Source organism: Hippoglossus hippoglossus, chromosome 16 (assembly GCF_009819705.1).
Source record: "Hippoglossus hippoglossus isolate fHipHip1 chromosome 16, fHipHip1.pri, whole genome shotgun sequence".
Lineage (NCBI taxonomy): Eukaryota > Metazoa > Chordata > Actinopteri > Pleuronectiformes > Pleuronectidae > Hippoglossus > Hippoglossus hippoglossus.
In genome coordinates, this window is record NC_047166.1 from 14,211,943 (window position 1) to 14,237,532 (window position 25,590).

The 25,590-nt window shown below is 43.1% G+C and overlaps 4 protein-coding genes across 9 annotated transcripts; 3 read left to right on the top strand and 1 right to left on the bottom strand.

The window, feature by feature from the left end:
* Window positions 1-644: 644 nt before the first annotated feature.
* LOC117777154 (zinc finger protein 675-like) lies at window positions 645-4,878 on the top strand. 2 transcript variants are annotated; one of them, XM_034611731.1, is made up of 6 exons: window positions 645-886; window positions 1,005-1,240; window positions 1,909-2,086; window positions 2,182-2,297; window positions 2,742-2,885; window positions 3,097-4,878. In XM_034611731.1, exons 3-6 carry the CDS (start codon window positions 1,942-1,944, stop codon window positions 3,934-3,936), a joined length of 1,245 nt encoding a protein of 414 aa, XP_034467622.1. In that variant the 5' UTR covers window positions 645-886; window positions 1,005-1,240; window positions 1,909-1,941; the 3' UTR covers window positions 3,937-4,878. The 2 variants fall into 2 exon arrangements, with proteins under 2 accessions (XP_034467622.1, XP_034467623.1); XM_034611732.1 differs by lacking the exon at window positions 645-886 and having other exon boundaries at window positions 1,017-1,240; window positions 1,911-2,086.
* A 1,278-nt stretch (window positions 4,879-6,156) lies between these two features.
* Window positions 6,157-11,183, top strand: wu:fe05a04 (oocyte zinc finger protein XlCOF28). The gene is made up of 4 exons (XM_034609871.1): window positions 6,157-6,588; window positions 7,091-7,585; window positions 8,061-9,022; window positions 10,166-11,183. Exons 2-4 carry the CDS (start codon window positions 7,102-7,104, stop codon window positions 10,820-10,822), a joined length of 2,103 nt encoding a protein of 700 aa, XP_034465762.1. The 5' UTR covers window positions 6,157-6,588; window positions 7,091-7,101; the 3' UTR covers window positions 10,823-11,183.
* A 960-nt stretch (window positions 11,184-12,143) lies between these two features.
* On the top strand, window positions 12,144-14,510 carry LOC117776196 (oocyte zinc finger protein XlCOF6-like). The gene is given in 4 exon segments (XM_034609877.1): window positions 12,144-12,331; window positions 12,494-12,767; window positions 12,851-14,294; window positions 14,296-14,510. Coding segments are annotated over 4 exon segments (1,803 nt in total). The 5' UTR covers window positions 12,144-12,304; the 3' UTR covers window positions 14,354-14,510.
* Window positions 14,511-14,766: 256 nt separating this feature from the next.
* si:dkey-34d22.1 (discoidin, CUB and LCCL domain-containing protein 1) lies at window positions 14,767-25,590 on the bottom strand. Of its 5 annotated transcripts, XR_004616408.1 has the most exons (16): window positions 25,246-25,590; window positions 22,660-22,881; window positions 21,938-22,075; window positions 20,777-20,828; window positions 20,618-20,690; window positions 20,397-20,530; window positions 20,235-20,272; window positions 19,727-19,918; window positions 19,360-19,472; window positions 19,051-19,225; window positions 18,838-18,930; window positions 18,548-18,644; window positions 18,166-18,203; window positions 17,974-18,084; window positions 15,207-16,407; window positions 14,999-15,009 (listed from the first exon to the last, which is right to left on the bottom strand). XR_004616408.1 is itself a non-coding variant. In XM_034609876.1 (15 exons), the coding sequence occupies exons 1-15, from the start codon at window positions 25,346-25,348 to the stop codon at window positions 15,959-15,961; spliced, it is 2,022 nt and encodes a 673-aa protein (XP_034465767.1). In that variant the 5' UTR covers window positions 25,349-25,590; the 3' UTR covers window positions 14,767-15,958. The 5 variants fall into 5 exon arrangements, 4 of the variants coding, with proteins under 4 accessions (XP_034465767.1, XP_034465765.1, XP_034465764.1 ...); XM_034609876.1 differs by having other exon boundaries at window positions 14,767-16,407; window positions 17,974-18,081; window positions 18,548-18,641; XM_034609874.1 differs by having other exon boundaries at window positions 14,767-16,407; window positions 18,548-18,641.

Here is a 25,590-nt window from a genome sequence, read left to right on the forward strand (position 1 = left end):
GTAAAGTGTTTTATGTGTATCAGTAAAAGCTTCATGAGGAATAAAAAAAAGAGATACAATAATAAACATTAGATGCATTGCTAGATCACATTACCAGAACCCTAATTAATGCTGCAGTATTTTACGTAATAAATGTATTTGTTAAGATTTACCTTAATAAATATGTTTTGTTAAAATTTGTCTTGTGTATAAACATGTGCAGAGAATAATATAAATGTCCTATATTGGCATGTAATTTAGTGATAGTTGAGTAGAATAAAACCATATATATTAAGACATCTCTCCTTACCTGCTGCTAACAATACAATACAATACATCTTTGATCCTGGCCTCATTGACTCAAATACCTATTCAAACCTGTGCTTTTCCAAAATGTCAAATTGTGTCATCTGAAAAGCATTTATTCATCTCAAAGGGAAAATACAGTGTCATTGGACCAATACGCTCCAATAACAATAGTGAAAAACAACTGTGAATGAATGAAATGATACAGAGACGTAAGTTACGTGACAGATATATGATCTAAGAAATACTTTGAAGAAACACATGGTGTATATTTATTGAAAATGGACCTCTAAATGTTGAGGGAAGTGAGAAGTTGATTTAGTAAGATAGTATATGTAATGTTTTCCACAGCTTTCTACATGTGCTTGTAAACACGTGGTCACTGATGCGAAATAAAGGAACGTCTCTGTGTGGCTGAGGGAGATCAACAAAACGACTGAAGCTGAGTGAGTGAAAATTACAAGAAGTACTTTTCACCAAGTTGTATTTGGTCACGTGACGAAGATCAGTCATAGAACTAGAGTTGATAGAAAATGAGACGAGTCCAACTCCCAAACACACACATATAAAGCTGTACAGTCGCAGTGCTTGGGATCAACAGGTGAACTTAACATATTTAAACCGTGATTTGCTTTATTTTATAACAAGGTTTGAAGTTTAAGTCACGTGTTTCGCTTCCACGCAATGCGTCTTCCGTTTTTTTTTTTCTTCATCATTAGCTTCTCTGCACGAGCCACGGAGCAAGACGACAGATCGAGCTTTGTTCATTTATCTCTGAACACGCTTCTCTAACATGCGGTGAACATACACTGGTACTGAGGAGTGACCGGCGGCCATCTTAGTTGTACTGTGATCACAACACACCGCGCCAGGAAGTGAGGGAGCCGCTCTGTGTGTTGTGCTTCTGTGAGGTCAACTCTCCCTCAGTCAAACTACATTCAAAGAGCGGGCAGAGGTAACGCTGGCGTTTACTCACTTTTACTAGCTTGTTATAGAAATCGCGTACAACACGCACAGATATTAACGTGCGTGATATTTATTAGTGGGAGATCCGCGTGTGCGTTAAAAGTTCAAAGTTGGTTTGGTGAGAGAAAAAGTCTTCGGTCCGTTTTGAATGGCAGCCCGTGTTGTTAGCGCTAACTGCTAGCTAGCGTTAGCCCGCTCGATGGGCTGTTTTCTTTACGATTAGCTTTAGCTACGTGTGCAGGCATTAAACTGGTGCACATATCTTTTGTTTAAATCGCAGTTATTTTCCAGATAGACTCGGTAATGCATTTTAATCAGCTAACACACGGCCGGATGTCCGTAAGCTTGCACGCAGCTAGTTAGCACAGCTAGCGGCCCTAACGTACGTTAGCCAGGATGAGCTGCAACTTGAGTGATCACAGCGAGAAACAGGACTCATAGTTAAAAAACCGCGAAGCTTTGCAAAATGTGTCTTTATAAACAACCACTTTATTGTTACAGCCTAACTAGTGCTGCCGATTATTCGTATATAATCATCTGTTGAACATAATTGCTTGTTAACGTAAATCCCGACGTCTGCGGGATTAAACCCGTGTAGTTTCCCGCTGTTAATCAAACTGCTGCTGTGTCTTTCTGCCTCCATCTTTTTTAAACCAGAGGGAATTTGTTGTGACCCGCCAGCCTCCCAGGATGGACTCTGATATTTTGAACATAGAGGAGATAGTGATGGGCCGGGGGCTCCCAGACCCACCTCCTGTAACCCCCCCGGCAAAACCAGCAGAGCCGTACAAGCCCATCACTTTGAATGGACCCCCTCTCCCCGCTGTTCAGTCCTGTAAGTTACACAGTGGCCGTAACATGTTTGTTGAATGCAAATGAAAGACCACACGTGGATCCCTCATGTAATTCTTTTACATCTCCACCCTCCAGACCAGCATGAAAACCTGCAGTGTTTCCAGTGCTTCATCACATTCTGCAGTGCCAAAGCCAAGGAAAGGCACATGAAGAAGAGCCACCGGGAAGAGTATAAGCAACAGCTTCAGCAGGTGAGTTTCACAATGCTAGTTCATGTAGTTCAGGAGAAACAGTGGCAATTTGAGCCACTCACAAATTTCTAAAACAATGTATATATACATATTAATACCTCTTTGAATTGGTGTTTATGACACACTTCCATAAGCACATATTTACACTGAGTTTTATAGTCTTTAAGTTGCAGCCAGGGTCCCCTTGCCCCTGACAAATTGCGCATGCTATTTAAATAGGTATGGAAGCATTTTTAAATGCTTTTGGCACCTACATTATATATATATATATTATTTCTGATATTTGAGTATTTTCCATAAGAGTTTAAAGGTACCGGAATTGTAATTCAAGAAAGTCGACTATTAAGAATGACTCCTGTTGCCTGCTTTGTCCTTGAACTGAGTGAATTTGATACACCAAGAAGTTCTTAATCTTGAATACTTTTGTATTTTTATTTTTTACAGGGAAACACATTGTTCACATGTTATGTGTGTGATCGCACATTTCTGTCATCTGAGGAACTGACGGCGCACCAGCCAACCCACAGCAAGGATGACAAGCCCTTCAAATGTGTTCACTGCAAGGAGAGCTTTAAAACATTCTCTGAAGTGCGTATAATATTGTAGTTTTTCTTTACAGAACATTTCTTCATAATCACTGCTAATATTAAAACTGAGTAATCCCATGAATGTTATTATCTGAAATTATTATCTTTTATACAATTAAAACTATGTTCCTATTGTCAAATTCTAAACACCTTCTAGGTTAATACTACTTATGTAAAGGTTGTGTTTAACATTTTACTCCTCACTTATGCAGCTCACAACCCATAGAAGACAAGTGTGTCCGGAGAAACAGTTGGTCTGTAAAGATTGCAATGAAACCTTCCGGAGTGCTGGACTTCTGCGTACTCATCGCCTGATCCAGCACCCCCGCCCAGATGTAGAGACCCCACCACAGCCAGAGGAGCCTGTGAAAACCCATCAATGCAAGAAGTGTGGTCAGGGCTTTGAAAAGGAGTCCGAGCTGGTCGCTCACCAGGAGAAATACCCGGAAGGTCAGCAATGCAACGACAGCTCTTCATCCGCCAAGAAACGCGGACGTCCTTCCAAAACCGAAGAACCGGCTGTTGCTGAGAAAAAGGGAAAGCAGAAAAAGAAGGATGAGGCAGAAGCACCTGAGGAAGCGGTGACGGCCAGCAGCACATCCGAGTCAGCACCACCTCCACCTGAGGAGAAGGGAAAGCCACGTTTAGCAAAGCGAGGCCGCCCTCCTAAAGCAGCAGCAAAATCCGAAACGGAAGAAAAGACCCCAGAGGATGAAGGCCAAGCTTCAGGAAAGGAGAAGAAACCTAAAGTAGACCCAGCACCCCTGCGTCAGCACCCCTGTCCTGAATGTGACCTCTCATTCTCCAGCTTGATTCAGCTCCGCGCTCACAAGAAGGAGAAACACGCCCCGCGGAAAGCCCACCCCTGTGACGAATGTGAAGAGAGCTTTGCCCGCCCTGAGCAGCTGGACGCCCACATGTCCAGGGCTCATGCTGTCGGCCGCTTTGCCTGTCCGACCTGCGGAAAGAGCTTTGGCCGTGAGCGCACCTTGAAAGCTCACCAAAAAAGCCACCCGGATGAAAAGCCCGAAGACCCAACTGCAAAGAGATAATTGAGTTATGGGGACATTTTAAAAAGTGTATGGTTTTTGAAGATTTTAGCCAGGAATTGTCCTTTTTTCAATATTGAAGATTTGATGCTCCACACCATGGTTTCAGATGAGTTTGAAATGGTTTTGAGAATGACGTTTTAGCTAATTTTGGGTTGACTTATTGATAATGAGCTGATTAAACTATGGACAAACAGACACATGTTCTCAATTGACTAACCAAATGTTAAATCCATCTATTACACCCTTTGTCACAGAACATAGTTTATTTGTAAAAACAAATAGTCCTGATTAACTTTTTTTTTTTATGATTTGTTTCAGTTTTTTTATGCGTGAAATGCGTGTGGTGTGAATTTATAACTGTCTTGAGTTTAACTCACTTTGTGGTAAAATGTTTTTAATGTTTTTTTCCTCCTTTTTTTTCAAAACCGATTGGGTAAGTACATATTATGAAGCAAATTAGATGCTAGTAATGATATGTTTGAATGTGTGTCAAAAGAAATGTTATGTACAGCTTCTGGTTCATATTGTGCATTTTTTTAACACTTAATATTTTGATTATGTTCCTTTCTAAATTAAGTCTCATTGAAAAATATTTTTTTTAACAACATTGCGTTCTGCTTACATTTTATTTTGGCCAATTTCTTCAGATTCATTGTGGAGTGTTTGGCTTGTGGGCAGAAACGATCCCCTGTAATCATGATTTTTCTCGCAGTGTAAAAAGGTTCTCCTTTATTTTTTCACTTATTAGAATAATACTTCATGTCTTAGACATTTCTGAAATGGAACTCGTTGCTTTGTAATACTTTTTGAGTCCCATAAGGATCTGTGTATATCATGTTATTCGCTGATTGGATTGTTTCTCTCCCCACTGCAATGTGTCTGGACACTGCAAAAAAAAAAAGTAATAAAACATGCTATCCTAAGGGAGGCTGCTGATGAAATTACGTGCCTTTCTGTCTTTATTGTCACTCACTTCCAATACAGAAAACACAACCTGAAAAGTGGACTTATACCGTAAGTGTTGATCTCAGTATTTGTACTCGCACACTGCATGTCATATGGGCCTGTTTAATGTTAATATTATTTCCTACCAAACAGCATAATTGAGACAAATGTGAGTTATGCTTACTCTATCTTTACTCTTTGAATTGCACGTCCTATTATTGCACAGCTATATTTACATTGCACATTATTTGCAGCAATGTTCATAGACAACAGTGGAACTGGGTTATTTAGAAGTCCTGTACAACAGAAGCAGTCTAAAATCATATAATATACATGTCCTTATGTAAGTAAAGCTGCAGCAAATTTCATTTTATTGTACTCCGCAGTAAATTACTTATTAGCTGCTTTTTGAGCTCAATGTGTTTGTTTGGAATAGTTTCCCAATAAGCTTGAGGTGTTTGGACAATAGACTTTAAGTAACATGAAGTATTTAGTTTTTATGTTATATCTGCTCCCGTTATGCTATCTTTTGCCTTGTGTTTTTATTTTGTTTTCATCATATTCATTAGCAAGGTAGTAAGAGCTTACTAAAAAGAATAGTCAAATACAATACTATACTAATACTATATACATTCAAAGGTGTAGTGTGACACTGGTTGCAAATGTGGTAACATTAACTGTATGGAGCGTATTTGAATTTCCAACAAACGTGCTATTAAAGGGTTAGTTCACTCAAAAATGAAAATTCACTATCTACTCACCACTATGCCGATGGAGGGGTGGGTGAAGTGTTTGAGTCCACATAACACTTTTGGAGTTTCAGGGGTAAACAGTGTTGCAGCCACGTCCGATACAATCAAAGAGACCCATTCTTCGAATTTGAATGTCGGGGCTTACAGACACTTGGATGACACCAAAGGAGCAGTATGGAGGCATTTAATGTTTTTTTCTGTTGTTTGAAGAATCGGTCACCATTCGCTTCAATTGTATCAGATTTAGCTGCAACGCTGTTTACCCCTGAAACGCCAAAAGTGTTTTGTTGACTCAAACACTTCACCCACCCCTCCATCTGCATTGTGGGGAGTAGATAATGAGTGAATTTTCATTTTTGGGTGAACTATCCCTTTAATTAAGTAATGGAGACTTATGACTGGGAGTAACTAACTTTTTGTAAATGTATGTTCTTATTCATTGTTAAACTTAGAGACTGCACTGCACATTACTCATCTTCTTGGTAGAATAGCTGTGTTGCTGTTCTGACATGTAGTACCCCTCCAAGACGCTGGGTGTGCACGAGCGCTCAGATCCCCTCTTCTTGCTGTGCTGTTTTCTCTTTTCCTCATTCGGTTCTCGTCTGTCATCGGGGCAAGTGACTGTGTGTATCTTCCTGTTCTGCTCTTTTCATCGCTCTGTTATCACGTCGTCTGGTCAAATCCCTTAGTTCGGTGTTTTATCTACGTATAAAAGTCGTTTTGAACCCAAGCGGAGCAGCGAACGTCGAGGATAAAGCGAATGTTCCCATCGTTCTGAAGCACGCGTCGTTTGTTAGCGGCTCCTCCCGCCAGGTGAGCTCGGCGACCCGCGGTGAGCTCGGGTGTGTCGTAGAAGAATTTCCATGGGGAAGTTGTTTGCCAACTTCTGTCGCAAATCGAAGAAGGACGGAAACGAAGAGCTGGAGGACGTGTCACACATGTAGGCGCTCGTCAGGTTGGGAGAAAAGGTTATTTGTTCATCATGAGTCCAGTTTCATAATAAACTTAAATGCTATGTCTTACAGGTTCAGTGTGTAAGATTTATGTGAAAGGGATCTACTGGCAGAATATAGAAATAATCCTAGTGATGTTTTTACTTGTGTGTGTGATCATCTAAATTGTACAGATTGTTGTTTTCTTTACTGTAGAATGGTCCCTCTATATTTAAATACTTCATATTTACATCAGAAGCGGGTCCAATATACGGGGGCCGGGGGTAGCTATAGTAGCCCAGACTGGACAAACAGAACACGAGTTTTTAGGACAGATGAAGGCTAACACAGGTTCTCTTTAATGTTTTGAAGGGGAGGGTGAGGGGTATTCATCTGCAACACGAGACTTCACCACTAGATGTCACTACATTCTACACGCTGAACCTTTAAACTTTAACCCATAACCTCGAGCATCACCTGCTATTTATTTGAACGCCTGTCCCTCACTGTGTGTCACCCTGACAGAGCCAGCAGTCATGTCCATTGAATATACCATTGATATCCAGCTGACGGAGCTGGGATTTCCGGGCCTCCTGCAGCCACCGGACACCTCAGTCTTAGAGGCGTCCAGTCACCCTGCCACCTCTCTGTCCAACACACACAAACGAAGACTGCTGTCACTGGATGGCGAGGAAGCGGGTCCAGCAAAACGGACCACACATGGTAAAAGACTACCTCCTGCACAGAGTGTGCACGATGACCAGGCTGCACACTTAGAGCTTTCAGACACCACAGTGGATGTTCCCACCGCTGGACAGACGGACGAGCCACGGCTGATCATTAACGAGAAAGAAGACGAACAGGAAAGTGTACACAATGGAGAAGCTGCACAGGACGGTTCCACAGAGGAGCAGCAGGGTGTGGAGGATGAGTCAGATGACAGTGAAGTCTCAGATGTGTATGAGGAAGAAGAGGTTGATGTAGAAGAGGACAATGAGGAAGAAGACAGGCTAAACAATGGTATGACTGAAACTCTACAAATGTACAATTGAACTGCTTGAATTCAAAATGCAATATGTGCAGGTATACTGGTGCTGACTGATTGCACAGTCTTAATGCTTGTCTTGTACTAAGTTATTATTTCAGGTAGCGCACTGACAAATATAACATACAATAACAAAACATTTATGTGGAGTTGAAGTCATCTGGCTTGATTTGGATGCTGCTTTTTAGAGGAATAAGTCTTGAAACATTTTTCCTAAAAAATACATTGAGAGATCACATCTGTTTTCGTGATTAACAGGATTTGTTAACAGTAATGAATTATAGATTATTGCCATTTATTCCTTTTTAAATCTGATGTAAGGTGATACCAACTGAACCAGAATATGTCAGTCCTCTGATTATTTCTAATATTCCATTTTACACCTGTCTCTTTAGTGTACATATTTGATCATGATCTATCCCATATCAAATTTTGTTCTTCTTTCTCCAGCGTCGAGTCCTTCAGACTGCTACAGCTGCAGTGTCTGCAATCTCCAGCTTCCCTCCAAATTAGAGCTGCAGGACCATATGAACCTGCATACCGGAGCACGCCCATATTGTTGTGCTGAATGTGGGAAGCGCTTCTGCCAGATTTACAACTACCGAGTCCACCTGCGCACACATGCTGAGACCAAAGCGGGCCGTCTCACATGCAGAGTTTGTCGCGTGAGTTTTGCGTCACAGAAGGATCTGGAGGTCCACCTGTCGAAAACTCACTTTGAGAACGAGTTCTACGAGTGCGACATGTGTAAACATGTGTTTACTTCTCTGGAGTTGTGCGAGTCGCATGTGCGGTTACACAAATGTACGCTCCCTGTTGTTTGTGAAGTGTGTGGCCGCAATTTCTCCTCTCCGAAATCCCTTGTGCGCCACCGGAAGAAGCTGTGCCACCGTGCTTTAAAATGCACAGACTGCTCAAAGACCTTTACTAGGAAGAATGCTCTCCTGAAACACAGCTTCTCCCATCTTGGTTTGCTGCCTTACACCTGCGTACGATGCCGCTGCCACTTCCGCCTGGCAGTGCTGTACCGCCAACACAAGTGTGAACCTGAACGTTTACACTGTGTCGCATGTCTGAGAGAGTTTGTTAGTCAGCAGGACTTCCAGCAGCACAAAAAGGACACAGGCTGCTGGGGTAACCAAGAGCCTAAAGGGGATGAGATCAGGTGCTTGGAGTGCGGACAGATGTTTGATAGTTCAGAAGAGCTTAAGAAACACGCCGGAGCTCACCAGAGGGTACTGAAATGTGCTGAATGTGGAAAGGGGTTCCGGTCAGCCTTGCTGTTAATGTCCCACATGGGCGGTCATGCTGGTCAGTCACCCTGCCTTTGTCAGAGCTGCGGACTTGGCTTTCCCCACCAGCAGAACTATGACAGCCACCTCAAGACCTGTGGGAAAACGCCCAAGCCTGGGGTAAGTGTTGGGACAGAGTTTTAAAAGACAATAACACTGTTTTTAACTGCATCCACCTATTTTCTAAAGCATTGTTTTCTTTTTGGTAAAGTTACATTTCTGACCTCCCATGCAGCCGTTGATTTAATTTTAATCTACTTCAAATGATTCAACCTCAAGACATTCAAACTGCAAAACAAACAGTAGTTCAATTTAAAATGTACTAAAATGTGAATTTAATAGCTGTGAAGGTGGGGTCACACTGGAGAAGTTGGAACAATTTTTGCTTAAATATGGACACAGATAATCTTTCTGTCTATCGACTGATCTACTAATCAATGAGCTCTTTGTTTGTCAATCTATAACCTAGAAAACACTTCATGGATTCTCAAGATAGCAGTTCCCGTTTTTAAAAACGCAATTTGAGATGTTTACTTTTGTGACGCATCATTTGGTTAAACCAGATAATACCAGGATACTAGTACACGTGTACTGTAAAATGCACTCAATGCTAGTGGTAGGCCACTTTTTGGAGGATTTTTCTGATAAGTTATTTTTTATATAGAATGTAGGTTTGCAGAAAATGTTGGTTGTTGGTGTTTATTCATTTACCAGTAACAAACACTTTGCCCAGCCACTCTCTTGCCCGTTATAATAATTAATTAAAAAAAAATAGTTTGACATTTTGTGAAATTATTTGCTTCACCACTTAAAAAAAGCATTGCCAGTAGTTGAAAAAGAGGGAACCATAAGACAAGAAGAAGTTTTAACAAAGCAGAACTTTTTGAAGTGAGACTGTGAGTTGTTAAACTACAGGCATCTGTATGATCTTATTTCATCTGAGTAAACAGACAAATCTAAGTTACACTATTACAACCTCCTCTGCTGTTGCCATGTTTGTAGATGTCATAAACTTTCGATTCAGCGCTGCCCTCTAGTGGATGTATTGCTTAACAACATCCAACAACAAACGCATTGGAAGTATGTGGACAGTGATGTTTACATTGTTTAATATGGACGTATCCCTTATCATATGTAGAGGCAGCGTAAATGAGCCTTAGGTATAACTTTTAATATCCTTATGTTGGTTGTATTGGCATGTCACACTTATGTATTATATATTATTTGTGGTCACTGACGTGTCTGTTGTCTTTCCCATTTCAGAGTGCTCCCAAAAAGCATCCGGCTTCAAAGACCTCTTCATCTGAGAAAAGGAAGCTCAGTGCAAAACCAGACTCATCAAGTCCAGCAAACGTAGTCGCCATGCTTGCCGCTGGGTCTGGTCCACCAGACGGATTATGGAAGCTAACCCTTGACAAACACCCGCCCCCCGGTGTTAAACTTGTTTTGTTTCTTCCCGTGTGTCCAACTGAAGCCAACAGCGCTCCCCTCTCACATGCGATTTCTACACACCTTGGAGCGGATGCTGCTCTGGGAGTGCAGCCGAACAGCCCTCTGGATTTGGCAACTGGTATTAAACAGGATCCAGAATGTGAAGCACCTTTGGATTTGTCTAAGAAGTGTAACTCATCCAAGTCTGCTCTGAGCGACATTCCTCTTCACACTGTTAAAAATGAGCATCAAGAATTTGAAATCTCAGGAGAAACTAATGGCACCGAAAAACAAGTTCGTAAAAGCAGTGACACTGAAGCAATTGTTACAACAAATCCAGGAGAGGCCGATACTGAAGTGAAGCAGTGCAAAATGGACCAGATGGATCTCTCCCCTCTTAATACTTCCTCTGAACTAATCGTGGATATTAAGAAAGAGCCTCAGTCTGATGGCTCGGATTGTGATTTAGGGTCAGCGAAGTCCTGCTAGCTGATAAACAGGATGCCAGAGAAAGAAATTAAGGTTTAAGGGTTGACGTTTCACACCCTGCATGTTCGGTTAAGGAGAAGTTAAATGCGTTGAAGGCAGGTCACATTTTCTACCATTCATAGGACTCTCCTGCTATTTTTCTGTCCCTGTCGTTACATAAATGTGGATAAATGACAGGGCAGAATTTCTTCCATGTGTATGAGTAGATTTATATCTCTATCGGCCCCTCTATTGGATTACTGTATGACTTCTGCTTTAAGAAAAGACACATTTTTTTGGTCTTAAATCCTAACAAGATGTTCCGATCTCCATTCTTCTGAATTTTATTTCTGAATAAGACTTGTGACTTAGGCAACCAGAGCAAAATGGTACTGTAATAATTACAAGTCTCTGCAGTATACTTGGGTTTATGGATCTGTTATTAAGTTAAATGAAAACACTGGGTTTCTTGGTATTCAGCTGAAAACTTGAAATGGATGCATTTTTGTCTATACACTTTACCTTTAGTTCTATGTTAAGTATTGTATGGATGAATAAATAAGTACATAACAGCACCTCTCAATAATATTACAATAATACTTGATATTGAAAAGTTTGCAGGTATGTTTATGTTTTTCTAAATGCAAATAAACATGTCTTTCATGCAATATCAGCTGATGTGTGTGTTGACATTCTTTTCATTTGTAAATCTACCAGACTGCTGTGTGAGTGTGTGCGCATGTCTGTTTATAGTTATGGGGGCCAATTTTAGTTCAATACCATCATTGTGAGGACATTTTGGCTGGTCCTCACAAATTCAAAGTGCTGTTTGAGGGTTAAGGGTGTAGTTCACCCACAAATGAAAATTCACTCATTATCTACTCACCACTATGCCAATGGAGGGGTGAGTGAAGTGTTTGGGTCCACAAAACACTTTTGGAGTTTCGGGGTAAGCAGCGTTGCAGCCAAATCCAAAACAATTGAAGTACAGTGTGTAGTTTATTTTTTCGGACTTTTTTTCAGTAAATAATTATGAACATTTTGATTTAATACGTTTATTTGAAATTTATTTTATTTTTAAATATATTATTCGACTGTATTTTAAGGGGGAAAAAGATAAAACTACATCTTACATCACAAGATCGATAATAAACCCCGGAAATACTATCGTGTTCGTTTGGTGACGTATGTAACAGGAAGCGTTATTTTTACCCTCCCACTCTCTGGAGAACAAGACCCTCCCCTACCCCGCATCTGATAGGCTTAGTCTTAGCCGTGAAGAGCGATGATTGGTTATGATTCCGGAAGACTATCAGAGTAAACCAATCACAGACACGGTAGAAGCTAAGGTAAGGAAAAAAAACAAAAGCTACAGCAGAGAGGAAATCGTGTTGTGAAAAATGAGTGTTTGTGTCGCTTCCATGGTTTTTAACACGTTTCTGAATAACTGAGCGTGTTGATGTGAAGATTATCTGTCGCCAGCAGCAGCGGTGGTTTGAATTCATGGACAAAGACAAGAGCAACGACATTGTAAGTGTGCGACGCTGCTATTTGAGTTAGCTAAGTGTAGCATTGGTCTGTTGTGATAGAAGCTAACAATTTAAGTCACTCAACTTTAAATCGAATGTTAGCCCACAGTGATCTGAACACACCGTGTCTCTGTGTGGCTGAACTCACGTGTCTGTGCTTCAGCATGCTCCCTGCTCCTGGATGGAGATGCATCAGTTCATTGGTGAGCTCATCACATCTGGAAACACCTCCAAGGATCAGCCAGATGTGCTAAACGCAGCCTGGGGCATGAGTGGAGGTGGTGCTGCTGCTGGTGCGTCTCTGGGGTTCAAAGCCGCTTCGCTCGAGCCTCTACAACATCCTCCACCTGCGCTGGACAAGACGGACGCAGAGGCCGGCCGACACACCCAGCCTCAGTCAACTCAGAGGAAAGGAGAGGCCAGAGACAGAAGAGAAGGTCAGAGGTCATACGATGGTTTGTTTCAGGCGTTTTCTGTCAAAGATTATTGTCACTGAGAGTCTTGTTTTCTTCATGTTTAGATGTGCATCACGCCTGCGCCTGCCCTGGCTGCCCTTACACCACGCCCCCGCCTTCCTTTGAGACCTTGAAACCCAGACAATCTGTGTCCTCGGCGGCGAGGTCAGACGCCGTTTGCCACCCCAAAGACCTCAGCATGTGCCTCCCGGACACCACCGGACAAAGCAGCAGCAGCAGCGCATCTGAGTCAGGGACCAGGACGTCCGGCCGACTGCAGGGGGAGAACGCAGACACGGGGACCCAGAGCCCGGACCAGAACTCAGAGGCTCATCCACCCAGAGCGTCCTCGAGCTCCTTGTCCAGTCTCTCTGTGTTCCCCTGCCTGTGTTGCCATCGCAGCCTCCAGCCCTGCAGTCAGTTGCCAAGCAGCCAGGACGGCTCGGACTCGCCGCTTTCCCACACCCACGCCCATCGTCATTTTCATCACCACCACTGCTCTTTAACCTCTTGTTTTTCCTGCCCTCATCTTGCCCACTCTCACTCCCCGCAGCTGTCTGGTCCCTTTCCCTGCTTCTCCTGCCAGCGCTCCTTTCCCACCTGCCCTCAGGCCTTCCATCACCAGCAGAGGCAAACACAGCAGCGGGAGGAGAGAGGCAGGACGGCTACCTCGCTGCTGTCGCTGCACCCCTGCATGCACTGCTCTGCCTCCTTTACACGACCGTCCCAGTTGCTGCAGCACCAGCACTCCGAGCACGCCCACAAGCCATCGGGCTTCATCTGCACAGAATGCGGCAGGGCCTTCAACTCCCACAGCAACCTGCGCATCCATCTCAACGTGCACACCGGAGCCCGGCCCTACACCTGCTCCGACTGCGGGAAGAGTTTTAGCCAATCAGGGGCTCTGAAGATCCACAGGCGGATTCACACAGGAGAGAGGCCGTATTCCTGCGGGTTCTGCGGCAGAGGGTTCCCCCATCTGGCAGGGGTCCGGGCCCACCAGAGGACCCACACTGGAGAGAAGCCCTACCGCTGCAGCCAGTGTGGGAAATGTTTCACGCAGTCGGGGGCTTTGAAGATTCACACCCGCATCCACACAGGAGAGAGGCCCTTTATCTGCAGCCTCTGTGGGAAAAGCTTCTCCAACCGCTCTGGGATCCGCTTCCACTACCGCACAGTTCACGGCCTGGCGTTCGAACATGCCGGTGAAGCTGGGGCTGGGGGAGCGCATCGTGGGGCAGCAGGCCGGGGTTATCCCAGGACTTTGCCCCCAGCCAGTGTTGGCCAAAATGCACCCAACAGGACGGATAGTGAATCACATCCAACTGCGACTTCCAGAGAAGCTGCTGAGTCGACCACTGCTGAAGCAAGAAACCCAGGCAGTAACAGAGAGCGGCTTCTGTACACATGTGAAGACTGTGGCCTGCGTTTTAAAGATGCCCCGTCCAGGAACAGACACCAGACCCTGGAGCACTACTCCTCTGAGGGGAGAGACGAGGAGGAGGGGGTTGGAGCAGAGGAAAGAGTTGAGCACAAATGAGAGGGTCCGGGGTAAAGGGGGAGAGTGAATTATTGAGAGATGATACCACTTTGCGTATCAGCCTAAAACGAGAATTTTCGACAGTTTCCATTTCTGGTAACGATATCAGAACATCCCTAAAATAAATGTTGTTGCGGCATCAACAACACCAAAGTTTGTAAAGTTTTTAAGTGTTACAAAATATTTGTGTGATTTTATATATATATATATATATATATATATATATATATATTCTTGGTATTGAACTACTTTTTTTTGAGCTACTGTGTGGATTTAAAATAAGTTTTCTTTAAATAGACTTTAAATTGTCACCCCTTTAAAGGATTTCAAGTAGAGATTCTGTACACCTAATATGCACTTGTTCCTATTATCGAAGCAAAATAGTCTTAATAGATCTTCAGCATTTATTTGATCATTGTTAGATTTTCTATTAGTGAGATATTCAGGCGTTTTATTGTGCCCTATCCAGCAGTGGAAGAAGCTGTATTCTTCTTGTTTTATTATAGCCACAAAAAACAATCACAAAATTTCCCAGAAATTACAACACTTTAGTAACAGTTTCAGATATAACGGAGGGCTGTCTCTGCCACCTGGTCTCATTGTAATCAGAAAAGTAATATTTTAAATCTTAAATATATATTTTATATTTTTGTCATATCAGTTGAATTAAATTATGTTATTTCACTGTTTATGACCTTTATATCTCATATGAAAATAGTTCATTTTACCTTATTTGTGCTTCTCACTTATGAGAAAGATGCTGTACAATGACAGAAATCAAATAAGCAACGAAGAGGCCGCACACTGGCTCCTGTAGTATTAGTATAGTTTTTGTTGTTGTGATGACAGCTCTGGAGTTTGTCCGAGTCTTGCTCAAGGACACTGCAGTAGTTTAAATCACATCTGAAGTCCTCTGTCCCGATAACGACATAACCTTGCCTGTTGTGCCTTTCTGTATTATAGCATATTTGAAACCAGTATTTGTTTGTTACTTTACTATGTTTGTTAGAAATGGATGATGGTTATCTGAGGAGCAACAACCAGCAGATTAAAGACAACAATCCACTATTGTTAGATATTCAAAGAGAGCCACCTAGTGGTTATTTAAAATCACTGCAACATCTGAACCACTTTGTTCCAGTGAACTGTTTATAGTGCTTCTTAAATGTTTCGTCTTTACAAAACATGTTGAAATGACACATTGTGAATACAATGTTTGGTGAGTTCAAGTAACATTCAGTTGTTTGCATTAACCTGTTAAACAGACTGACCCATACATTACTGTATGTATTTTCTGAAAGTGCAGCACATGACATCAATAAACAGTATCTCTGAGACACAACTGAACCTGGACTTTCTTTGTGCATCATGGGATATTTCCGCAGTACAAATACATATTTCCTGGATGGAAATAGCTGTCCACACGGTTTTCAGATTATTCTGTACCATCACATATGCATAGGAGGTCCAAAGTGACTCCTCCCCGGAAGTTCAGCTCTGTCAGCGTTAGTACACTCTGGACACAATGTACAACTCAAGGTCCACTTGAGATCACTGCAAGTGCTCCTCTGGTCCCACTGCACGTTTAGCTCAAGAGAGTCTTTATGTTCTCTGTATCTGAGCTGAGTTGTTCTCACAAAGGCTCCTCGTATGTGGGGTTCTGTAATAATGAGTCACATGAACTGGGCTCGGCGTAAACCACACTGACGGGTCGTGGGCCGCTACCGTGTAGAGCAGGAGTGCAGTAACCATTGGATAGCATTCTGTGTGAGGGGCAGTCATACTGAGTGTGGCTGGATGTTGTCCTGGCACTAGCTGCGGGCGGTGGCGCTGTCACAGGAGGTCCGTGCGCATTGCTGTGAAGCATCCCCGTCAGAGTCGACAGGTTGGACTCGGAGGGCTGATCGCCGAATGGGGTGGCGTACTCGGGTTCAGGGGGAAGTGGCTCAGCGTACTCTGGCAGGTTGCCAGGAGTGTCATAATGGTTCAAGATGAAGGGGGTGGTGTAGCCCTCGTCTGTGGAGGGTCTAAATGTCGACCCAACCTTCTGTCCAATCGCTGCAACAGTGGGCTCTGCGTAGTCTGGAGAGAATGAATGGATGAATACAAATGAGTCAGACTGAGTTTCTATTCATGGGAGATACAACAAACACCAGTGTACTGCTCACATTAGATTAAAAAACCAGTCCAATATTAGACGTACACATATCATTAAATACTTGTATTTGGCCAACTTGCTGTACTGTTGCTAGGCCACCAGTGGAGACTCAAGGAAGTTTTAATAAAAATACAATTTATTTATACAGCACTTTTCAAGCTTAAGCACAAAGTTACTGGTCTCAGTGTATTGTCATTTTTAACCATTAGGTTTTATATTGATGAAACTGTTGAACCCGCTGCTGGAGGTACAGCCTGCATGTGGCAGACAGAGGGGAGAACAATATCAATACTGTCTACAAGAAATATACATACTTTATACTCTTACTGTGAGTTTCTCAATATTTGACTCAATTACCAGCCATCATTATCATTTATGTCTCGGTGCATTGATCACTTTTTTACTTTTGTGGCTGCAGCTTGATAATTAATCACTGTCACCTAATGTAACTATCAAATAAAAACCAGGATAAAAGTCTAATCTTTAGTTTTTATATATGAAATTGTTTTTAAAATACTGTGATAAAATTCTAAGATCAAGATTAACTTGCTAAAATTCCTGCTGTATTTCACTGCCTGTTTGAGTCTTCTTTACTGAAGAGAGCTGTGAGATGCGGCCGAAATATTTAAGATTAGCTAAGCAACTGAACTATTTTACTATCATCACCACTAATACTCTGTTACTGTGATAAAAATGTGGTTAAATTGGTTTGAAACCATTACCATCACCCCATAGCATGGTCCTTTCAGTAAGGGGACCACTTCCTATTGCTTATTTGTGTCTTACGGTTTCTGGCAAGTGCCTCTTTTCTACTCAATAGCAGTCTCATACCAGGCCAGTGTTGAGCCCTGGCAAGAAGAGCCTGGCCACCAACATGTCCTCTAATCACAGGGGGGGGGGGGGGGGTGACAGTGTAGCAGTCAGACCAGACCCTGCTCTTCACCCCAGCAGAAGAGGCTGTGGTGTGGGAGGCCTAGACCTTACTCAAGGGCCCGCAGGGAGCCTCAGAGCCAGAACTATTTTAATTAGACCGGCTTTAGTGAGAGCTGTAGTTTGTCTTAGCATTGACCCTCTGTCCTGTTTATCACTGGACCTTTCAGTGAAGGGCCCCCTCACTGGGAGAAGGGAAGGGGGGAGGCAGAGAGGGTAACTGGTGGAGGTGGTGGTGGGGAGTAGGCTGAGCACTCTTTATCGAGCTCCAATTAAAGGGTCTCTTTCAGAGAGGCTCTGTGGACCAAAGAAAGGAATGTTTATACTGTGACTGGGTGATGGGCTGAGCCGGGGGAACGAATGGCCATCTCGTGGAGAGAGCTGTTTGCCTGTCAGGCCTGGCATGAGCTCCTCAAACTGACCACTGAAACCACACTGTTTGAATGGGGTAAGGGAAGGAAGGAAAAGGGCAGCAGCTGATAGTATTTCCTGAAAGACTGACTTGCTCCCTGTTCTCTTAAAAAAGTACATATTTATAGAACATGTCTATGAATTCTCACCGTTGAGAGGAGGGCTAGGTAGCGCGTCATGGACATTTCGCTCCAGAGGGTAGGAGATAAGCTCAGAATGCGGGCAGGGGAGACTCTTTGCCTGGAAACTCTGACAACCTACTTGACACACAAACAGAGTCAGAGGCTTTTTTAGCAAGAGAATAAACAAATACAAGAAAATCGTAAGAGCACTTGACTTACTTTTAGGTAAAGAGTACTTCATAGGTGATTCTTTTTTTCTGTATGGAGAGGAAGAACACAAAACATTTCAGTAATGTACACACTAGATAGCTTTTCTGTGGGCTACATCTACTGGTGCATCATTGTTCAGCAGAAATGATTGATCTATAATTGATTGCGAGAAAAATGGATTATATTTTGTGAACAAAATATCTTTGGGTTTTGGACTCTTGGTCAAACGTCACATTTCATAGACTGAACAGTTACTGAGCTTCGGCATGGATATCATCAGATTGATCTATTTAGAGGGACAGTATATGTGTTATAAAATCCACTTTAATCACAGTCTGTGTAAAATGTACAAATAAATCATTTTATTAAAGTAAAAACAGAAATACGGTACCTTCTCTTCCACCAGACTCCAGCCAACAAACAACTGCCGCACATTATCAACCCCAGGACCACTCCCACCGCCACTATTACCGGCTGACTGGTGCCTGCTGGAGCACAAGAGTCAGAGTGAGTAAACAGTTGTTCAAGTATGAGGAAGGACACACTTTATCGCAATGTACACATTGAGTTGAAAGACAGAAGATGTTTTTACTCGTGTGACAAGTATCTTTCTCCAAACAGATCGCTATTAATTATCATTGTGCACATATAGATTGATTAGAGGGTGATAGAAGTTCATACTGGGTCTTGTCTCCACTAACACCGGGCCATCTGTGGGGGTGGGAGAGGGGCTTGGGCGCGGCGTTCCCATGTTAACTTTAATCGACGGAGATTCTGTCGGACATGCAGCAGCACAGAAAAACTTAAGGTCAGAAAAACTAAAATGCTGAACAAATAAATTGAATAGATGAAGTTTATTCTGGATACATTGTGAGACTGGGGGCTGATGCCTACCTCCAGGTGGGTGGGACCTTGGTGTGAGCTTTGTGACAGGACAACCCCGGACCTGGACCTGAGCTGAGGCTCTGCCTTGCCAGCTCCGCGGCTCTAGTCGAATGAACCGAGCAACGACAGGTGGAATCAAGCTGTTGAGAACCTTGAGGTGACCCTCGGTATACGCCTGAAACACCTGGGAACCATAACAACCGAGTTAATTATTCACAGAGAATAGCACCGTGAAGCCTGTAGGACAAAGTCAACTGCCACACAAGCTCAGGACTGTTAGAATCAGCAAGTGAACAATCAATCCACTGCAATTCATACCTTTTTATCTTTGCTGAGAGCACCTTTGTAAGGCTTCCAGTTCTTTCTGTCCTTACTGAAAAGAAGAATGTAGGATTCTGTGTAGTCCTCATTTGATCCCGTTGTTATAATTCCTGAGGGAGCAGAACACAGCATGTTTTAGATCAACATTTAGGAAAAGAATATGGTTTGACATAATGAAGAAAGAATGATGTAGAAATTAAAGGGCAAGGCTGGTGATTTTGTGTTGTTTTGCTATTGTCAATAAATTCCAAAAACAATACTGATTTCTGCCAGACTTTTCATTTTAACACTTCATTAAAAAGGATATTAAATAAGCATTCTTTCACGCACAAATACTAATTTTATATTTACATTTATAACATACCTGTGATGGTGCTTCTATCACTCAGCTCCAGCTCCACCCATGGGTTGGCATCATTATTTTCTGCTGTCCAGAGTAGGAACTCGTGGCTGGAATCCTTGTTTCTGGAGGACCAGAACTTTTTATGCTCTTGACTGTTTTTGTTCCAGAAAGTGGAGGCATTAAGACCAGAAACCGGTAGGATGTTGTTGCATTCTGTGCAGAGACCAGAGGAGAGGATGGAGGGATGAAAATGGTTCAGTGTGTAACTCAGAGTGTTTTTATATATGGTGACAGTAGCCATTGGATTATAAGTCATTTCAACTTTACTGCTGATAATTATTTCAGACTCATGTTCACTAAATAAATAAATCAAAAAGCAGATTTTTATTACTCAAGTGAAAGAAATGAAAGATTATGGAAGATTTTTTTAACCTAAAACAGAAAATGTCTTGAAATGGCTTCTTGTAAATATACTAAAACGTGGAAAATAGTATAAACCTGTGGGGAAAATGTCTCATCTGGATCATACCTTGGCTGAAGAGCAGCTTCTTTTCAGATAATGATCCCCTTCAAAAGAGGACAGGCAAAATGTCAGTACATTTACAAATTCAGAACAACTCAGAAATACAGTAAACAAGTTTGGAGCTAACGGGCAGCATCTGTGACTTTACTGCCAAAACAGCAAACACACATTTTAGAGAGGATTCCATTGGCAAATATGGATTCATAGAGCGTGAGACTTCTATCACGAGTCACAGTGACACGACCCCCCATAGTATCAGATGTAGCTCCAGCGTGGACAGCGGACTTGCACAGCACTGAGGTCTGTGAGAGAAGGTGAATGTGTTTTTTAGATGCACGTTTATCTTAAAAAATATATCAGCTTGGTTAAAGGAAAGGAAGTGTACTTACATCTCTGTAACCCAGTTCAGAGTTCCCCCACACATTGCCTGTGACACTCTTACACCCAGCAGGGCAGTAAACGCTGAGAAACAACAGAATAACATGTGAGAAACTCTGTCCTTCATGAAACTGATTCTTTTATAGAGAACGTAGAGGTCAACCGCTAACCTCAAATGCTGCGAGCTGAAATGAGATCCTCGTTGTAAACAAGAAATGAGATCTGTAAAAAGAAGAAGACAGACAGATGTTAAAAACAAAACGGTCATGAGAATGAATTTGAACTTTTCTTTAATAGTACGCAGTGGGACTCAGTATCTCAGGCTTACATAATACTCCCCCTGCCACTCACTCAGCAACACACAAACAGATTCTGTGTGAGACAGTCGAGCACGATCTGCGCGCTAAATTAGGGGATGAGCGCTCATCACAGTTGATGTGACTATGGCCTTTGTTACTGTGACTTTGTCACAGTTCACGAGTACAGCTAAATGGCCGTGTGTGATCACAGTTAACAGACAGTGGTTTGTATGTATAAACGCAGGCTTAGCTCTAGACATGGCAGCTCAGTAAAAACAGGAAACTATGATACATACAGTACAGGGCAGGATACTTCATCCAGAGGAGAGGAAACTAGCTCTAAATATAGATTAGCAGTCAAACTAAACTAAAAAAAATATTTTGTTATTGAATCTAAAGATTACATTTGTAGTTTAGACCGCAGATAAAATGATGTTCCAACATATTACAATCTGTTGTTGCCCTGGAAGAATAAGTGAAGTTATGGTCTGTGGACTTTACAGCCTCTAAATCAACAACCTTCTGCACCCCCTTATGGCAACAAACACGGAATGGGAGGGGGCTTGCAGTGGTTAACAGGCTGGTGAAGAGGAAGGGGGGGGGAATCTAGCCACTCCACGAAACAGACTGAAGCCTGAGGCCTCATTCCATTCAGCCTGAGAGAAGGAGTCTGACTCCTGCTTTCTGAGCAAACACGCCAGAGCAAAGATAGTGATGGAGGATGAATGCCAATAAGCAGTGACTCATGCACTCACAACCACACATGTGTACACATCGACGCACAAGTGCACATATACAGGGACAATTATTCACTGAGTCACTTGTGTTAAAACTGCACCATTTTAATGAGCAGATTTTTTAAATTGAATTCAAACCTAGAATTACACATTTGTAAGACTTGTGCTCTACAAAGACAATAACAACACATAGCCGCTAATAAACAGCATTCACATACTTATCATAACTACACAAATAGTTTAACGTAGCAGACTAGCATGGCTTTACATCAGTGTGCACAAATGACTCTCATACCTGGATACTGGTCTGTGGTGTAGGACAGCAGAAACCCTCGTCCAGAGTGGTGCGGCCCGGACATGAAGGTTATTATCACCTCATTGCTTACGAGTGTCACGTTCTTCTGCAACTCATCAAGCTTCCCACACACTGGACCTGCAACACGCACAACCACAAGCCACGTTTCTAAAAGCACACAAACCCAAATGCTGCTCATCTGTTAGCACACTACGTTTCTCCAAATAGAAGCGCATGTATTTCCTGTTCTTAGTAATGATGTTTGAGCAGCAGGAAAAACTAACAAACCCAATGAAGCATAAAAGAATACATGTACATGATCTCATCCCACTTATACAATACTGTATAGCACGTTAGAGCCGTGAGGACTGTCACTTAGAAAACATGCTCAGGATCGTTGGAATCCAATAATAAACACAAAAGTTAGTTAAAGAGAATATCCCTCCTGAATCTCTCAGGCTTCGAACCTGCATACCCTCAAGACACGACTTGATACACCTGGTTTGAAAATGTGCATTTGTCTGTTGCGAAATGAGCCTTGCCTCCTCTGTCAATGTGTCAATGGAATGGCATGCCCTGTGTGGATTCCACAATCACGGCTAGGAGAGCAACAGATATGACACGGAATGTAAAAAAGATTGAGGGTACACGTGAGATTTGTGATGTTATGTCTAATACACCTGCTGATTGGATAAAAACCTGAACACAGAGAACAAACTTACCCAGCCAGGGTGTGCCATTTTTGTCCGTGATCACGAGGGAGCCATTGCGGCAGCCCGGGCTGCTCTCAACGTCAAAATCCCCAAACAAGAGTTGCAGCGTGCGGCCCTCTGGCACTCGAATTCTCCACTTACACCATGTGTTACTGGGGTAGGTGCCTGGATAGTTCTGAGAGGCCAAGGTGCCGGACTCTGTGCCCAGCAGCGTGTGTCCACAGCCATCACCTGAAATCACACAAGTACAATTGTGAGGCTGTGGCAGGAAACACAAGGAAAATGTATACTTAACATTAAGGGAAATGTTTAGCTGATTTGATTTCAAAGAGGGAGAGAGAGAGAGAGAGAGCCTCCGTCCATTTGTCATTCGTCTAATCTGCTTTTTAAAAATGATAATACTTGATGACTTTCTTAAAAACAAGTCTTCTCGGTAAAGAATGAATCTCTTTTCATTATGGAGGAAACTTTGGAATCTCTGTGTAGTTTAATGTCAATCCTGTAATTCCAGGTTCTAACTCACACAGCTAGTAGATATCAGTATCATATGTGTGTATATAAAATAGAATAGTTTATAACTGTGACCTTTTACTTCTACAACAGCTGCGACAACAGAGGAGTTACTGGCCGACATCCCACACAATCAAGAGTCAAGCTTAGGCAAAGACAAACTCCCATAACCGCAGACAGTTTTCGTCATTCATTTCCTTTATTAAACAAACAGAATATTAAGGGATTTGTTAATGCCTCATTTCAGGATGGATGAGTAATGAGTCTACTCTGAACAGCAGACCAGGGCATGTTTATACTCTTCTGATCATAACTGTGAGATGACACAGCTTTGTGCTCAGCTTCTGAAACTCTTAACATGTACACTGGTCATGAGGCGATGCTGTTGAGCAAAAGTCTGAATCCGCATGAGCAATTTTTTTTATTTTTACGTTGATTCATTACATCCTCCGACCTGCGGTTGCTGTGACTAACACTTGAACTGGAACTGTAAACACAAATATTTAGAGTGTCTAATATTCCCCTTGGTCACGGAAAATAAATGAGTCAATTCCAACAGTGGTCACACAGAGATAAGTGAATCTAACCCCCACAAAAATGTCAAGTTCCAAGAATGGTCAAAACATTAAAAAAGTCACCGGGCTCCATCCAAGTCTGCACCACTTCCCTGTCCCTGTCTTCCATATAAGGCTCCTGAAGGTTTGTTGAGGGGCAACAAGAGGATAACCCTCCACTTACTCTGTGTCACACACATCCTGCATCACACCAGCCGTGCCCCTGCTTCCCGACAGCTCCTCAGATCCTAATACCATAAACCTTTAGATGTTATTGCCCCTCCTCGGGTTCCCTAGGGATCCCCTGGAAATGCCACAGCCACATACTGTAACTGTGGGCAACAGAGCGTGGATCTGTCACCTTCCGCCGGGAGGCCCCAGAGGCCGCAATGCCAAGGAAGTTCTGGGTGGCCTGTAATCTCCCCCCCCCCTCCCCTGCTCACTGAACCCTTTCAGCCCCTGTCTGTCTCCAGACCAACAGATTTCTAGTTTCATACAGGAAGCCTGTTTAGACCAGTTCAAATAATTTTAAAGGTGAATTATAGAAAAGAGGAGTCACGCTGGGTGGCAGTGGAGCAGACAGTCAATCAGAGGCACCCCGGCAACATTGTTTTCCATCCGAGGCGTTGCTGGCAGGTCCTTACAGGTCCACGCTAGCAGACAGGATGTTCACCTGTGCTACCTGTCACTACGTTGTCTTCCTCTGTCTTGTGTGTCAATCAGGACGTTACAACAGAGGGGTTGAGATGTCTTCTCCCTCTTATTTCCAGGCCCCACCGAAGCTCCCGGAATAAATAAATAAATGGACCCTGGACTGAATCATCTGCGGATGTGAGGAAACCAAACCGCCCCCTCGGAGACAGATAAAAACAACAACAAAGTTCTGTGGTATGGCTGAGTGTTAGAGTCATAGACCCCCACCTCCTCCAGGTTAGTGGATGGGAAGGTTTCAGAGTGTGTGGGGGGGACCATACTTTGTTTTTCTATCTGTCCCAGTGTGATTCATGCTGCACATGGACTTGACTGCTGTGGGAAAGGTACGCTGGTGGCTGGGATCAGTAGGTAAACATGGACAAGGGAAGAGTATGTCAAGAATGCTGCCATGACATCACATGTTCGACCCCTGCACCTATGGGACATGCAGCATGTTACCACTGACCCAAACACTTATTATGCCAATGTTTGCTTTATAAATAGCTAATAACAGCAGAATAAACAGCAGAGCACGTCCTAGCTGTGAGGGGTTGTGTGTGTAACAGGCCTGGCTAGCTAACACTGAGGTAAGTAGCTCATGTAGAACACAGTGGACAGTGAATAACTAGCTTGGGCAGGATGTGAATAATGTTTTAAAGCATGTCGTTGGCCATTCGTACTTTCTACACTTGTGCCGCTTGTTTTAAAGCATCTCCCGACTCCAGCTACTCCACAGGAACTTAAAACACAGCAGCAACTAATCAGTTTGAGCTGCAAAACCGATATTTGACATCATGTCTCAGTCAAAGAAACGTCAACAAATAATAGCTTCTCTTACCCTGCTGCGCGCGAACAACCGCGGAACAGACGCTGAATAGGATCCACACACCGGAAACGGCAGACTTCACAGCATCCCCGATGTTTCCACGCGTAGCGGGCATGGTTTCCACCGCTCTGCGTGGAAAACTCTGCGAAAACTCAGTGAGCAGCAGCTCGAGGTTCTTCACTGAAAACTTCCGACACAAACTCCTGCATATTTACCATTGGCCACGAGACGCCAGCTCCACTTCTCATTGGCTCTACCGGGGTGTCAATCAAAGAATCACGAGCATTCCATTCCCATATATGGGCGGTGTGATTTGTGGGCGTGTGCTGATCTGAGAGGCAGCGATACCTGACGTCA

What these genes read in the sequence shown, in the direction of transcription:
- si:dkey-34d22.1 (XM_034609872.1), bottom strand. Translation starts at nt 25,348, where the DNA reads ATGCCCGCTACGCGTGGAAACATCGGGGATGCTGTGAAGTCTGCCGTT. An exon ending in CTCTCAGCAAAGATAAAAAG is followed by an intron (nt 19,226 to 19,359) that starts GTATGAATTGCA and finishes TATGGTTCCCAG; the next exon opens with GTGTTTCAGGCGTATACCGA. An exon ending in GAAGTACTCTTTACCTAAAA is followed by an intron (nt 18,085 to 18,165) that starts GTAAGTCAAGTG and finishes TTGTGTGTCAAG; the next exon opens with TAGGTTGTCAGAGTTTCCAG.
- LOC117777154 (XM_034611731.1), top strand. Translation starts at nt 1,942, where the DNA reads ATGGACTCTGATATTTTGAACATAGAGGAGATAGTGATGGGCCGGGGG. An exon ending in TCTCCCCGCTGTTCAGTCCT is followed by an intron (nt 2,087 to 2,181) that starts GTAAGTTACACA and finishes TCCACCCTCCAG; the next exon opens with ACCAGCATGAAAACCTGCAG. An exon ending in ATAAGCAACAGCTTCAGCAG is followed by an intron (nt 2,298 to 2,741) that starts GTGAGTTTCACA and finishes TATTTTTTACAG; the next exon opens with GGAAACACATTGTTCACATG.
- wu:fe05a04 (XM_034609871.1), top strand. Translation starts at nt 7,102, where the DNA reads ATGTCCATTGAATATACCATTGATATCCAGCTGACGGAGCTGGGATTT. An exon ending in AGAAGACAGGCTAAACAATG is followed by an intron (nt 7,586 to 8,060) that starts GTATGACTGAAA and finishes TTCTTTCTCCAG; the next exon opens with CGTCGAGTCCTTCAGACTGC. An exon ending in GGAAAACGCCCAAGCCTGGG is followed by an intron (nt 9,023 to 10,165) that starts GTAAGTGTTGGG and finishes TTCCCATTTCAG; the next exon opens with AGTGCTCCCAAAAAGCATCC.